This window comes from Merops nubicus, unplaced genomic scaffold, assembly GCF_000691845.1.
Source record: "Merops nubicus isolate BGI_N331 unplaced genomic scaffold, ASM69184v1 scaffold2901, whole genome shotgun sequence".
Classification (NCBI taxonomy): domain Eukaryota; kingdom Metazoa; phylum Chordata; class Aves; order Coraciiformes; family Meropidae; genus Merops; species Merops nubicus.
In genome coordinates, this window is record NW_008587459.1 from 107,506 (window position 1) to 122,201 (window position 14,696).

The 14,696-nt window shown below is 43.7% G+C and overlaps 1 protein-coding gene across 1 annotated transcript in view; it reads right to left on the bottom strand.

Moving 5' to 3' along the window:
* Positions 1–7,501, bottom strand: part of FCHSD2 (FCH and double SH3 domains 2) — a 90,446-nt gene extending 82,945 nt beyond the window's left edge. The window contains exons 1-2 of the mRNA XM_008948912.1: positions 7,428–7,501; positions 5,454–5,598 (exon numbers count right to left, since the gene is read on the bottom strand). Coding sequence (XP_008947160.1) covers positions 5,454–5,594 — 141 coding nt within the window. The 5' untranslated portion in view covers positions 5,595–5,598; positions 7,428–7,501. The remainder of the gene's footprint in view (positions 1–5,453; positions 5,599–7,427) is intronic.
* Between the last annotated feature and the right edge of the window lie 7,195 nt (positions 7,502–14,696).

Below are 14,696 nucleotides of genomic sequence, written 5' to 3' on the forward strand. Positions count from 1 at the left end.
AGCTGCTGGGGAAGGGTCTAGAGCCCAAGTGTGGTGAGGAGCAGCTGAGGGAGCTGGGGGTGCTGAGCCTGGAGCAAAGGAGGCTCAGCGGAGACCTTCTGGCTCTCCACAGCTCCCTGACAGGAGGATGGAGCCAAGTGGGGAATGGGCTCTTCTCCCAGGGGACAAGAGACAGAAGAAGAGGAAATGGCCTCAAGTTGCCCCAGGGGAGGTTGAGGTTGGCCCTCAGGAACAATTTCTTGCCCGTGAGGGCTGTGGAGGCCTGTGCCAGGCTGCCCAGGGCAGTGGTGGAGTCCCCATCCCTGGAGGGGTTTCCAAGCCGTGGAGATGGGGTGCTGAGGGACATGGGTCAGTGGGGACCTGGCAGTGATGGGGAACGGTTTGACTCAGTGATCTTAAAGGTCTCTTCCAACACACACAATTCTGATTCTAAGAGGCTGGCAGGGGACACAGCGGGGCCAGCTCACCCCAGCTGACCAAAGGGGTAGCCCAGACCGTACAACCTTGTGGTCAGCAATAAAAGGTGAGAGAAGATGGAGGAAGGGTGGACACTGAGAGTTACAATTCCTTATTTTGCTCTACCTAATAAACTGTCTGTAGCTCTGCCCTCAAGTTTTTGCACTTCTACCCTTCCGATCCTCTCCTCAATCTTGCCTGAGGGGAGTGAGCGAGTGGCCATGTGCTGACTGTGGCTAACCCACCATAATTACCAAACTGTTCAAGAGTTCTCCAAAACATAAAAAAAAAAAAAATTGTGGGGAAAGTATCTATATTAAGCAAAATGGATCTACTTAGCAAACCAAATGTGAATTATCCGTGTCTAGAATTAGACTATCGTTCAAGGAGATTTGCACAGATTTTCTTTTACTCAAACTAGCTTAAGTACACGTAGGAGTGATAGTTCAATGAATTTACATTTAATTAGAGATATTACAGACCAAACGTGGTCAATGGAGGCTCCAGGCAATACCTAGAGGCAGAGCCTCAAGCTAGCTTAAGGGAACCAATTTGCTTTTCAATTTGCTTTCTGTCCTTCGAAGACTAGACCCAGGACCCCACCTCTTTTCACATCGTTGTCACATACTCAACACAGAATCACTGACTGGTTTGGGTTGAAAGGGACCTTTCAAGGTCATTCAGTCCACCCCCCTGCAGGGAGCAGGGACATCTGCAACTAGAGCAGGTTGCTCAGAGCCCTGGCCAACCTCCCCTGGAATGATTCCAGGGATGGGGCAGAGACCACCTCTCGGGGCAACCTGGGCCAGGGGCTCAGCACCCTCACTGGAAAACATTTCTTTCTTCTCTCTAGTCTAAATCTCCCTTTTGTTTCATTTCAAACCACCCCTCCTTATCCTGTCCCAACAGGCCCTGCTCAGAAGTCCCTCCCCATCTTTCTGACAAGCCCCTGGCAGTCCTGTCAGGCCCCCAGAAGGTCTCCCCAGCTGGAGCCTTCTCCTCTGCAGGCTGCAGAGCCCAACTCTCTCCTGCTGGGCTCCCAGCAGAGGGGTTCCAGCCCTTGCATCATCTTTGGGCCTCTTCTGGCCCCATTCCAGTGGGTTCCTGTCTTTCCTGTGCTAAGACATTTCCCATTCAAGATGCCACATGGTGTCCTCTTACTGAACACTCCTCCTAAACACCTCATTTTTTTTCATTACACCGAATATTAATGCATGTAACCTTTTACATGCACTGCCACACTAACAAGGTGATGTAATCTAACAACCTATCATTAATTTCACATTATTCAAGCATTAAAAATATGATCCATTAAAAAATTCATATCAATAAAGTAGATGTCACCTGTAAAAAAGAAACGTTTTGTTTCAGTCAATAGAAATTGCTTGTCTTCCCATCATGCAATTCTGCTCTCACTCAAAAGGTTAAATTCCTTTCTGGCTCTCAAGTACACAAAAATTCATGTGAGTTCACACTAAACCCAGTATTTGATGTGTGCAGAGGAATAAAGCAATGGGCTCTGTAAGGCAAGGTTCGTGGTGGGTGGTTTGAGGAGTGGTACAAGGCAGGATTAGGTTTTCTGAAGACTTCTGAGTGTATGATAGAGAAATGAAAGGCAGAAAAATCTGTATATATTGGACTGCTGACAGAGACCTACAATCATTCCAAAGGGACGGGGGTTTTGCTACATCAATTGGTATTTTGATTCCTGAAGTCTCCTGCCAGCATCAAAAAATGAAAATATCAAATAACCCCAGTTGTTAACACAAGCATTATAAAAGCACACGATAACCTTGCTCTTGCATCTCTGAAGAATAAAAATTTGTCAGGAGGTTGGACACCATTTTGAGGTTTTGGGTTGGGCTGACACTGGTTGTATGTGAAAAGCTGTTTCAGAGAGCTGCCCAGGACAGTTTTTTCTTGCATTGCCTCCATGAAGAACAACTATTCTCTTTGCCTTTCAGCCTTCTGATATAGATCCGTGCACACCTCTGCAGTGGTGGCCACAGCATCTTTCCTGAAGATACCTGATGAACGTTCACTGCAGCTCCCTGCCTCCTCTTCCAAGGTCAATTTAGGAAACCCCACATCATTTATGGGCTAAGCTTCCAAGGTCTCTGGGGAAAGATAATGGCAGGGGGTGGGCTGCTGCCTTTTTGTCTGTGTCCAAGAGCTGCTGAATGAGGGCAGGGGATCAGTTTTCTTAAGAGGTCAGATGTGGTCTACAGACGACACGTTTATTACCCCTGCTCCAGAGTCACCTTGTGATTTAGCAACATTTTTCAGCAAATTATGATGAGGCTTGCTGAAATTGTTCCAGTTTGGTATTCAAACAGGTCATAAAAATGAAGTTTCTATATGCTACCAAGTCGAAGAAATAAAGCTTTTACAGAAACATCTGGAAAATAAAAGATGATGTCTCATCAAGAGCAACTCAATACCCCCCCGCAATCTGGGAAGGGTTTTAGATGGCCATGCTGGTGTAACTTCAGAAGTATTTTACTGACCTTGAATTTCAATGCTGATAAGCTTTTGTCTGGAAGGAGGTCAGTGTAATACATTAGTTATCTGTTTGGAAATCCACAGTTAAGGGTGAGAGACTGTACCGTGTAAAATTATAAATTTGTACTGGAGGAAAACTGATATACCAGTGAGTGGATGGTTAGTCCTTGTTGTAGAAACAGCCCATCACTGTTAGAATGGACTTGGTCTTAAAGGGCTTTTCCAGCCTAGATGATTCTGTACTTTGAACCAGAAGTACCACCATGATCATTGTAGTAACTTCTTGATTCAAAAGTGCAGGAAAAAAAAGAACCTCTGCCATTTATGTAAATTTAAAGAACTGGTCCCCACTTGTCCTGCTGGTTTGTAAAGTACTGAACTATCAGAACTAACAGCAGAATAAAATTGGAGATTATTTACCAGGTAAGGATACTATAAAATTGCATCTTTTGGAAAGCTTCGCAGAAAAATACAATTCTACAGGACAATAAACCAACATTAATAAAGTTAATTCTTCTTCCAGACAAACAGATGTTGTGCATCTAAGAGCTGTGTAATCATTTGTTCCGAAAATGAGGGTGCATGTTACACCAAGATCTTTTAAAAAGTTTTGTAGCCAAACATTTCACTAAAGGCTACTCCAGAAGATATCATTGGGTAAGTTACAGTCAGTTTGCACCACTTTTTGGCAACCAGGCCTGAAATGTTGTGTTGTTTAGGATTTTTTTAGTCTTCTGCCTTGAATGAATCATTCATCCTACTACAAACTGAACTCAGAGGTGATGTTAATAAATGCTCGATAACCAAGTATGGAAGGAATATTTACAGCTCTCAACGAATGCCAGAGAAGGGTGTCCCACCAGCATTTCTGGTTATCTTCTCATGTTATGTTTTGTCCAAGCCACACAATGAGAAATTCAGAAGATCACTCCTGAACACTTCCAAAAAAATATACATTTGGTGCAGCAGTAATTTTTTGTAAATTCTGCCCAGGCTGAGGCCACATGGGATGAGGTTCAACAAGGCCAAGTGCCGGATACTGTACTGGGGTCACAACAACCCCACCCAATGCTCCAGGCTGGGGGAAGAGTGGCTGGAAAGTGCCCAGAAGGAAAGGACCTGGGGGGTTTGGTTGACAGCCAGCTGGAAATGAGGCAGCATGTGCCCAGATGGCCAAGAAGGCCACCAGCATCCTGGCTTGGGTCAGCACTAGTGTGGCCAGCACGCCTAGGGCAGGGATCGTCCCCCTGCACTGGGCACTGGGGAGGTCATACTTTGAATCCTGGGATCAGTTTTGGGCCTTTCACACCAAGAAGGACCTTGAGGGGCTGGAGCATGGCCAAAGAAGGGCAACAAAGCTGCTGGGGAAGGGTCTAGAGCCCAAGTGAGATGAGAAGCAGCTGAGGGAGCTGGGGGTGCTGAGCCTGGAGCAAAGGAGGCTCAGGGGAGACCTTCTGGCTCTCCACAGCTCCCTGACAGGACACTGGGGGTCAGGCTCTTCTCTCAAGGAACAAGGGACAGGACAGGAAGAAACGGCCTCAAGTTGCCCCAGGGGAGGTTGAGGTTGACCCTGAGGAACAATTTCTTGCCCGTGAGGGTTGTCCAGGGCTGTCCCAGGCTGCCCAGGGCAGTGACAGAGTCTTCATCCCTCTACATGCTTAGAACTTGTGTAGATGTGGTGCTGAGGGACATGGTTTAGTGGTGGATTTGGTAGAGTTAGGTTCAACCATTAACCAGGAGCCTTCCTCCTCCTCCAGCCAAATCCACAGACACATAAAACCCCAAATAATTATAATACAAAGAGTAGTTAGCTCTACAGAAATACACATCACTGTATTTTTAAAACGTGTAGCAACGCCCTATGGAAACAGATGTCACACATCTGAATTTTCTGAATTATTCTGAATTAAGAGGTATAGTGGAGACCTTTTAAGAGATAAATGACTTTAAAACATAACAACCAATTAAATGAGAGTCAAGCTTACTTTTTTTCCTTGAAGTACACTATTTTCTTTCCATGGATTAACAGATCAATTACAGCAGTTTTTGAAATACTTACTTGTGAAACTTTTACAGGAGGTGGCTGGATAAACTGCTTTCCACAGCTTTAAGTCCGCATAACCTCTCCAGGTTTAGGATACACTTCTCTTAAAAGTCATAACCTATTCTAACAAACCTCACTGGAAATTGTCACTTCAAACCCAATTCAGTGTAACTGCCACAGCACGACATTAAATTTGCAGAGATAGTTTTGACCAACAGCATATCACATTTTAAAAGACTCATTTCCAAGTAATTTTAGTTTCAGGTAACACGGCTCAGAACTTTGATCCCTCTTCAACAAGCTAGCTAATTACTCCTATAACAACAGGCATAGGAAGGGACTGAAAAATAAGTACTTATTTTAGAAGTGCCACACTAAATGATTTCTAATAACCACTTTTCTTCTAAATAAAGCCAAGAGAAGTTTAAAGAACTTATTAAAGTGCCAATACCTTCTTCAACTGCTGTTCCTTAAAGCATCGGACAGTCCTGGCTGGTTCAGAAATTAAGTTTTTATAGTTCTCACAGATATTGAGTCGGGATTGGGCCACTTGCATCGTGCCTTCTAAAAGTGATTTCCAAACTGAGTACATGCTCCTAAAAGAAAGAAACACGGAAAGGTTGTGGGAAGGCAGGAAGGGAGCCCGGGCGTTACACTGAAAATGTGGCTGGGTTTATGTAACAGATGCTCTTCCCAGGACTGCTTTGAAAAACAAAGCTAAGGCACAATCCTTTCTGCTGCTCTAGTAAATACCTGCATTTTTAACAAAAATTTTAACTGATGTTTTACCAAAAGTACCAATTTCTCCTCCTGTCCCTGTTTTGTGATTCAATTTTTTGGCAAGCGTTTCTGGTTGAACCTGTTGCTCCCATGGAACAGACTCTTCAGAACTCAGCAGCCAAAGCAGAAGCTGACAGTTTTTTTATAAGATCACAGATTTTGTGATTTTGGGCATCTTGCAATCAACCAAACAGTTCCAGACTGCCCCACAGTTTTACCTCAGCTCCCTATAGTTCTTTCATTGTGTGTAACGGGCCAAAGGCACCAACCAGAGCTGTGCAGTGAGCTTTGCAGGGCCCAAATAATTCACCACAAGAGCCCAGAAATGCTCAAGTCAGAAGGAGAAGGTGGAGCAGGGAGAGCTGGGGAAGAAGGTGACAGGACCAAGCTTACAGATCTTCTTGCAGCCTTTCAGTACTTCAAGGGGCATGTCAGAAAGCTGGGGAGGGACTTTTGAGCAGGGCCTGTTGGGACAGGACAAGGGGGGGATGGTTTGAACTAAAAGAGGGAGATTTAGACCAGAGAGAAGGAAGAAATGTTTTCCAGTGAGGGTGGGTGGTGAGAGCCTGTCCCTGGCTGCCCCAAGAGGTGGTCGCTGCCCCATCCCTGGAACCATTCCAGGGGAGGTTGGCCGGGGCTCTGAGCAACCTGCTCTAGTTGCAGATGTCCCTGCTCCCTGCAGGGGGGTTGGACTGGATGGCCTTGAAAGGTCCCTTCCCACCCAAACCATTCTAGGATTCTATGATCTCCCCTGCAGCTGGCAGAAAGGGAAGATCACTGGAGCCTGCAGAGCACAAGCATTTGGTGATAGTGAGGGAGGGGCCAGCAGGTATTTGGAGAAGACCTTTGGGCACTGTAGGTGTATCTGTTGGCATGGAAGGTTCCTAAGTGTGGAGCAAACTGCAGGTAGGAGGGGTCTGTGTGTTACAGGAGCAGTTTATTTACACTTAAAACTAATAATTCACTTTATTGCTTCTTAGACACACAAGTAGTGTGAAGGTACTGAAAGTTCAAACACAAATCTATCAATGATTTCTTCCTGTTTGAGATAAAACTTGTCAGAACACAAAGAAGGCATTAAAATAAAGTATCTTAAAATGTCTTCAAAACATATAGGAGGTATTGTTCAAAGGTGGCAGGCTTTCAGCAACTGAGTAATTTCTGGTTCCATGTTATGATCCACTTTTCATGTTAATGAAACTAAGTTTGTAAACAACTGTTTCTGGCTCGGTCTCCTCCTTACTGTCAGATGGGATCTCAATGAAGAATGGTCACCTACAATGAACTGTGTTGCTGTCTTTTCCTACGAAGAAATTCATACACTTATTACGCTAACCTTAAAGCTATTTACCAAAATAAATATTCAGATCCAAACATTAATACTCAAACAGGGTGCACAGTTACATGTGCCCTGTCGTGACATTTTGGTTTCCCACCTTCCTGAATTATTCAAGGAATAAACACCTATTTAAGACTGATCTCAGAATTTCAGGGGAAAACAAAGCTTCGTTTTAACTGGCAATGCTCTACAACAAAGGAAAAAAAATTAATTACAGAAGAGCAGCATTTTCATTGTTAAGTAAAACAATTATACAAATGGAAATGATAAAGACAGTGATCTCCAGATATTCAGCTGTTAAATTACCTATAATCACTTCGTTCATCAGCTTTTACTCCAAGCCAGTCCTTCTTTAAGTATTGGCTAGCCAGCTTCTGAATGCTCTGTTAAAAGAAGGGGGAAAAAAAGTTAATAATGGGAGATAAGTAAAATAATATTTTTTCTTTTATACTAGATAAAGGATGGCCTGGCATAGAAACAATCTACTTATAGCATTAACAAACTACTACAGTGCAAACTACAACAATGCAAGACTGTTATTTTTGTCCTTTTTTATATTTTTGACTTTCATTTTTGTTAAGAACAATTAATGAGTTTCACATTAAAGTTTTAATTCCAAGGGATTTTGACTGAGACCTATAGTGAAAATATTTCTGCATGTGACTGACCCCAGCAAGACCAGGAATAGAGAAGATGCTTGAGCAGCATGTGGCAGGATCAGAGGCAGGAAGATTGCAAGTAAAATGTCTCCACTTGTCGCAGCTATAAGAACCAAACTTTTTATTTAACTGACTGAGGAGGACACAAGGTTCTGAACAGCAATGAAACTTCTGGTCATTTCTGTGCCCAAATTGAAATTGGATCATTCAAGGTCACACCTTGAATGGTTCAAGGTTCACCTTCAGTGAACTGAAGGAACTCTTGCTCGCAGGATCAGGCCTTTACTCCAAGGATTACAATAGACTAGAGATTGAAAAATCAGTTCAACTTTAATTATTAATGTTAATTACCCTCCTTAGTCTCTGCATTTCACTTTGCAAAGTCTCAGAAAATCAATACAAACGTTTTCGTCTCCAAACTCAGAGAGCAGCAAAATTTAATTGGTAAACAAGGTGAGGGAGGGGGAGTTGCTGCCTCAAGGGTCTCTCCCTCACCCTCTGATCTGATCTGTCAGTCTATATCACCTATGAACTGAGAACACCGAATGGAAAAGAGGATGGATATTATCCAGCTCCCGGAGTTGGATAACAGGTTTTTGAACACTGAGCAGCGTTCCTGCTTTTTCAGAAGAACCATCACCAGAGAAGCCCTCTCTGGCTTTGGTATTCAAGCCTATTTAGCAAAGAAACAGGAGACTGGGGTTGAAATTCCCTTTACAGCTAAGAAAAATCAATCCCCTAGATGCTTTCCCAAGGAAAAGGCTGGGGGAAGACATCTTCACATGCAGCCCGCTCAGTGAGAGGCACGGCACAGCACAGCATCATTTGTTTATGTTTTCCAGACTGTATTCAAGATCCTATCACCTCCTAGAACAGCCTTGAAGTTCTTAAATGTCAGAATTAACTCAAAAAGCACAACCCAATTTTATTCTTGTCTTACCAGCCCACTAGCTGCTGAAACCTTATTACCAAGCTTACAATCTGATGGCACTTTCACACAGAAAAATACTAATTGGTGCTAATGTATTAGCAGAAAACTTATGCACCCTCATATTAAATAAACCCAGTTCTCCTTAGAGTCCACCTCCAACTGGTCTGACCCGTTCTGCTGAGCTGGGTACCAGTTCTGGGTGCTAATGCTGCTTACGGCCAGGTTTACACTTTGTGCTCATGAAGCCAATTATTTCCCATTCTGAGTCTCCATGTCTTCCCAATTCACCTTCCCTGATTTCTGTTGCACTTTTTGGTCAGTTAAGGATCATTTCCAAATTCCCTGTTGATATTTCACCGTGGAACATGAAATATATGAACACATATGTTCATGTATACATATATATATATATTCAGCAACTCTTGCCTCAGATAAAGTTCCTCCTGTAACTATAAATTCCTGCATTTCCATTGCAGTTGTTGTCATTTAAAAAAAAAAAAAAGCACAAATTGCATCAGGTAGCTGTTAAAAATCTCAGATAAAAGGAAAAAATGACATCTCATTTCGCTCCAGCAGACCAATTTGTGATGAGATTTGGAGCTTTATTAGGTACCCTCACCTGGTGCTACTTTCATGTTTCTGTTCCCTCTGCACCAAACTCCACCAGATGTGCCCCAAGATCACAGAATCACAGCATGGTGGGGGTGGGAAGGGACCTCTAGAAATCATCTCCTCCAACCCCCCTGCTCCAGCAGGTCACCCACAGCAGGGTGCCCAGGATCACATCCAGCCACATTTGGAATCTCTCCAGAGAAGGAGACTCCACAGCCTCTCTGGGCAACCTGCTCCAGGGCTCCGTCACTCAAAGATGCTGAACAAACATTCAGAAACACAAAACTAACCACAAAAAAAAGCTCACTAGAAGCTGAGGAGAAGCTATGCCAAAAGTAAAGATGCAAAAAAGTCACAACAGAGAAAACTAAAGCCATTTTTACACACAAACTCTATCACTGGTGTCAGCAAATCAGCTACAAAACTAGTGCCATTGAATGAGCTTAACCATGTATTTCCAAACTGAACAAGCTCACGACCAAAGCCATTGAAACATGGAAGAAAGGGCTCCAGCTGCATGTCAGAGGTGTCTGACCATTTAAAGTCTGTCCATGAAAATGGGTAAACCACACGTGAGAATTTCCTGCAAAATCCACTGGAGGCGAACTCAGGGTTTTAATGGGACCAGCACAGAAGGTTTGTTTTCTTACACTTCATGCTGAACGTAACTGTTTTCCATGAGATCCTCCTTGTTCCATTCTCAATAACACTTCTTTTGTTGTTGTACCAAAACAAAGAGTATCACTGTTGGGCTCAACTGTGGAAGTCAACTGATTGTGTAACCCCTGGCATCACGCAGCTTCACCCGCGGCCAAGGAGCATACTCAGTTCCTCCTCCGAGGTGGAATCAATCATGTTTTAACAGGCTTGAGGTAATGATATTGAAATGCAGCAATAAATCTGCGGGGAGGCAAGAATTCTGCAGAACGCTCTCCTGATTTTAGCATTGTTTGATTATGTGTCTCCTTAAGATTTATTTAAAAGTAACTTTAGAGAATGGGACAGAGGTTCACTGAGTAAAGGTTCTATCAAAAATGGCAGCGTAAATTTCCATCCAAAGTTGCGTGAAATCCATAAAACTTCTCCCTCTCAGTTTCATTGGGCCAAGGACAGTCAAAGTGCCATAATTTAATATCTTCTTCAGAAGCAATATTAGGAGGTTGGTGTGTCTGCACCTTCAGCTGCCACATGGGTTGTGAGCCCTGTGTCCCACTGTGCTGGGCACCTCCATGTTCTAGGCAAAGCCACCTGCCTTCAAAACCTGTGACAGCTGCAGAAATACTAAACCAATTTTTAGTACAAATATGTAAAATCATGCTTGAAAAAATACAATAATGGTCTTATCTCCAATGGATGTCAAACAAGGTCTTATGAAGAGCAGCTGAGGGACCTGGGAGTGTTTAGCCTGGAGAAGAGGAGGCTCCAGGGAGACCTTCTGGCTCAACAATTCTCTGAAAGGAGGCTGGAGTGAGGTGGGGGTAGGTCTCCCAAGGAACCAGCAACAGAATGAGAGGCAATGGGCTGAAGATGCTCCAGGGGAGGTTTCGATTGCATGTGAGGCAGAATTTCACAGAATCACAGAACATTAGGGGTTGGAAGGGACCTCTAGAGATCATTGAGTCCAAGCCCCCTCCCAGAGCAAGACCATCTAGTCTAGGGCAGGTCACACAGGAACGCATCCAGATTTGTCTTAAAAGTCTCCAAGGAAGGAGATTCCACAACCTCTGCTCTGGAAACAGTACAGTAAAGAAGTTCTTCCTCATGTTGAGGTAGAACTTCCTGTGCTCCAGTTTGTGACCATTGCCCCTTGTCCTATCGCAGGGCACAAGTGAAAGCAGGTTGCCCCTTTCTTCTTGACACCCAGCCCTCATATATTTATACACATTAATTAGATCCCCCTAAGTCTTCTCTTCTCCAGACTAAAAAGCCCCAGGTCTCTCAGCCTCTCCTCATACGGCAGGTGTGTTCCAGTCCCCCAGTCGTCCTCGTAGCCCCAGGCTAGACTCTCTCCAGTAGATCTCTGTCTCTCTTGAAATGGGGAGCCCAGAACTGGACACAATACTCCAGTAATTTCCAATAATTTCTTTCCCGGCAGAGGGGTGAGGCCTTGGCCCAGGCTGCCCAGGGAGGTGCTGGAGTCCCCAGCCCTAAAGGGGTTCAAAAAACTTGTAGATGTGGCATTTGGTTTAGTGGTCATGGGAGTGTTGGATTGACAGTTGGACTTGATGATCTTAGTGGTCTTTTCTATGAGTCTTAAGTTTTTTGATTTAATTTTTCGACTCATTCTAAGGTGTATATCATTGAATTTGAAAAAAAAAATAAATTCAGCTAATTATTTTTGAATGGTACCAGCAATCAATTTATTTTAACATATGCTATTTTTAATCAACAATTTTTGACACGAAAGGTCAAAAACATCCCAAATCCCCTGCAAGCACTGTGTGACCTCTGCTCACCCGGTGCAGAAAGGAAAACTTGGTGACTCCACTCCTGTGAGTTATTGGCACCAGACCTGCTGTCACATAAACCCAATTTTAACACATCTGAAGAGGACACGTGTCCTTCCTCCAGGTCTTGCTCTCCCCTTCCTCTCCCCCCCACCCCCCAAACACACGTTGCATTGCTCTGCCACAAAAAGATGAACATGGGCGCTTCAGCTGTTTGCAAATCTGCCTAACGGATGGATGGGACCTAAAATTGTGTCAGTCAATCATCCGAGGAATCACCACCTAGAAATGAACTGCTGCTGAACAGAGAGCCCATCAGCACAGCTTCATGTCTGCTCAAATTCCTATTTCCCAGTGCTGCAGCTCCCATGTGATGTTTCCTATTACCAGACCTTACCCGAGTCTATTTATTGGTATTTTCTAATAAAGCCAGATGTGACAGCTTTCGGGGGAGGAAAAGAAATATTAAAATTGCTATAATGCTTACAAAAATAAGTAATTACCCACAGAAAAGGAAAGAGAAAGATGTCCCAGATTAAAAGATCATTGACAGAAAAAGATGCAGCTTTTAAAAAGACGTATTAACGCTGCTCTTCAAAGCAGTCCTAAGATCTTTGTCTGATTTTTGAGATTTTTATTCGATAATTGAGAGCCAGGTCCCCTACAACCTACTATTGATTGCAGAAAGCCTGGTAGAGACTAGCTGATGTAATACTCAGTTTTGGAAAATATCTCCCAACCAGACAAATGCAACTTTCTTATTCATTTAGGTAGTTTCAATACCTTGCATCATTTTTATCACTTCTCATTATCAGAGATGAATCCATCAACCAATCCCTTCAAAGTTTCATTTCTGCAAATAAATCTGCACTCTGCTGTTATTGTTGCATTGCAATGGAACCTCAAATTGAGGAGGACAGAGAAATACTGTCCTCTGAGTCATCTCTAATATTGAGCGACCCAAGGAACTCCAACATAGGCCCAAATAATCCCTCTGAGTGGAAAAAAGGACATGGGTGGTAAGAAAAGCTCAGCCAGGAGGTAAGGCCTCAGGCAACCTGCTACAGCAGAGGCTGGGAGATGAGAAGGGCATGTGGATAGCAGCTGCTGGAACAAGTCAAGGACTGAAAAGCTTCCTCTGGCCACATCCTCTGCAGCAGCACTGAGACCCTGAAAAGCAGTGATGGAGAAGATGCAAAGGAGAGTTAAAGGAGGAGGAAAGGGGAGAGTTCCTGCCTGTGGCCAAGTCTGAGCTGGGAAGATCATAGAATCACTTTGGTTGGAAAAGACCTCTAAGATCACTGAGTCCAACCATCAACCCTACTCTACCAAGTTCACCTCTAAGCCATATCCCCAAGCACCACATCTACATGGCTTCTAAATACCTCCAGGGGTGGGGACTCCACCACCTCCCTGGGCAGCTTGTCCAAGGCCTGACAACCCTGTCAGTGAAAAAGTTCTTCCTAATGTCCAGTCTAAACCTCCCCTGGAGCAGCTTGAGGCCATTCCCTCGTGTTCTATCGCCAGTTACTTGTGAGAAGATGATGTCCTGCATGGTCAATATCCCTTAGCCACTGCATGTTGTTCATACACTATTTTTCTAGTTTGAAGAGCAACTTTTCCAAGCACTGATCACCAACAAGTGATAAAAAATAAAGCTTTTATTCCACCCTCCACAGATGCAAGTGGGATTTGCTTCACTGATCCCTGAGATCACTGCTCATGCATCATATGTCACAGCAGCAGCTTTGTGACATTGTTTTGTTTGCTAAGTGGAATTATTTTGTTTGCTAAGTGCTCTTTTGGCAGGGAAACACTCCACAAGGGAGAGGTTTTTAGTATCTCTCCCCTTATTTGCTGCCTTCTCTTGGAGAAGCAAAGTTACTCCCAGTTCAATGGACTTTGCAGAAGTTTGTACTATTCAACACCTGCAAATTTTCTCCAACTGCAGCAAGGAAAATTAATGGCTTTATTATATATAAATTCTTATTATCAGACCCATCATTGCCTTTGTGCAAGAGAAAGTTGTTTTCTTTTAATTTTAAATTAAAAGAAAAAGAAATCAGTGATGTTGGACCATTACTATTATTATTGTGAGTTGCATGTCAGATGGAAAATCCTATTTCAGTACTGGTCATTCTCCAAAAGTAAAATTGAAAGTTACACTAAGAATTCCTTGCTGTTGTAAGAACAACAGTTTGACTGATACCAGATATTTTAAAATCATATTTTTGGTTGTAGAAGAGTAAGACTGGCTGAGAATGAAGAGTAGCTGTCACATACAGAGACACTTCCAAAAAGAGAAGAAAAAAACACCACAAAATTGAGCTAACTGGAGCAAAGGAGGCTCAGGGGAGACCTTCTGGCTCTCCACAGCTCCCTGACAAGAGGCTGGAGCCAGGTGGGGGTCAGGCTCTTCTCCCAAGGAACAAGTGACAGGACAAGAGGAACTGGCCTCAAGCTGCCCCTGGGGAGGATTAGGTTGGATATGAGGAATAATTCTTCCCTGCCAGGGTTGTCCAGGGCTGTGCCAGGCTGCCCAGGGCAGTGGTGGAGTCCCCATCCTTGGAGGAGTTTCAAAGCCCTGGAGATGTGGTGCTGAGGGACATGGGTTAGCAGTGGACTTGGTAGAGTCAGGTTAATGACTGGGCTTGATGATTTTAAAGGTCTTTTCCAACCAAAATGATTCTATGATTCTACTGCAAAACTGACAAACATCAGATGCATCCCAAAGAGGCTTTTTAGCTGCTCGTGTTTCCCCAATGCTCTGAGATTCTTTTCTTAAACCAGTAAGATTTTACATGGCTTCAGCTAAGAGCCTGACTCACTGCAACAGCGAGCCACTCAGCACCAAAAATTTCACAGACAGCTTTATCCATCATACAGATGTTTTCTTTCCACAAACTGGAAGAGTAACTCGAAACAT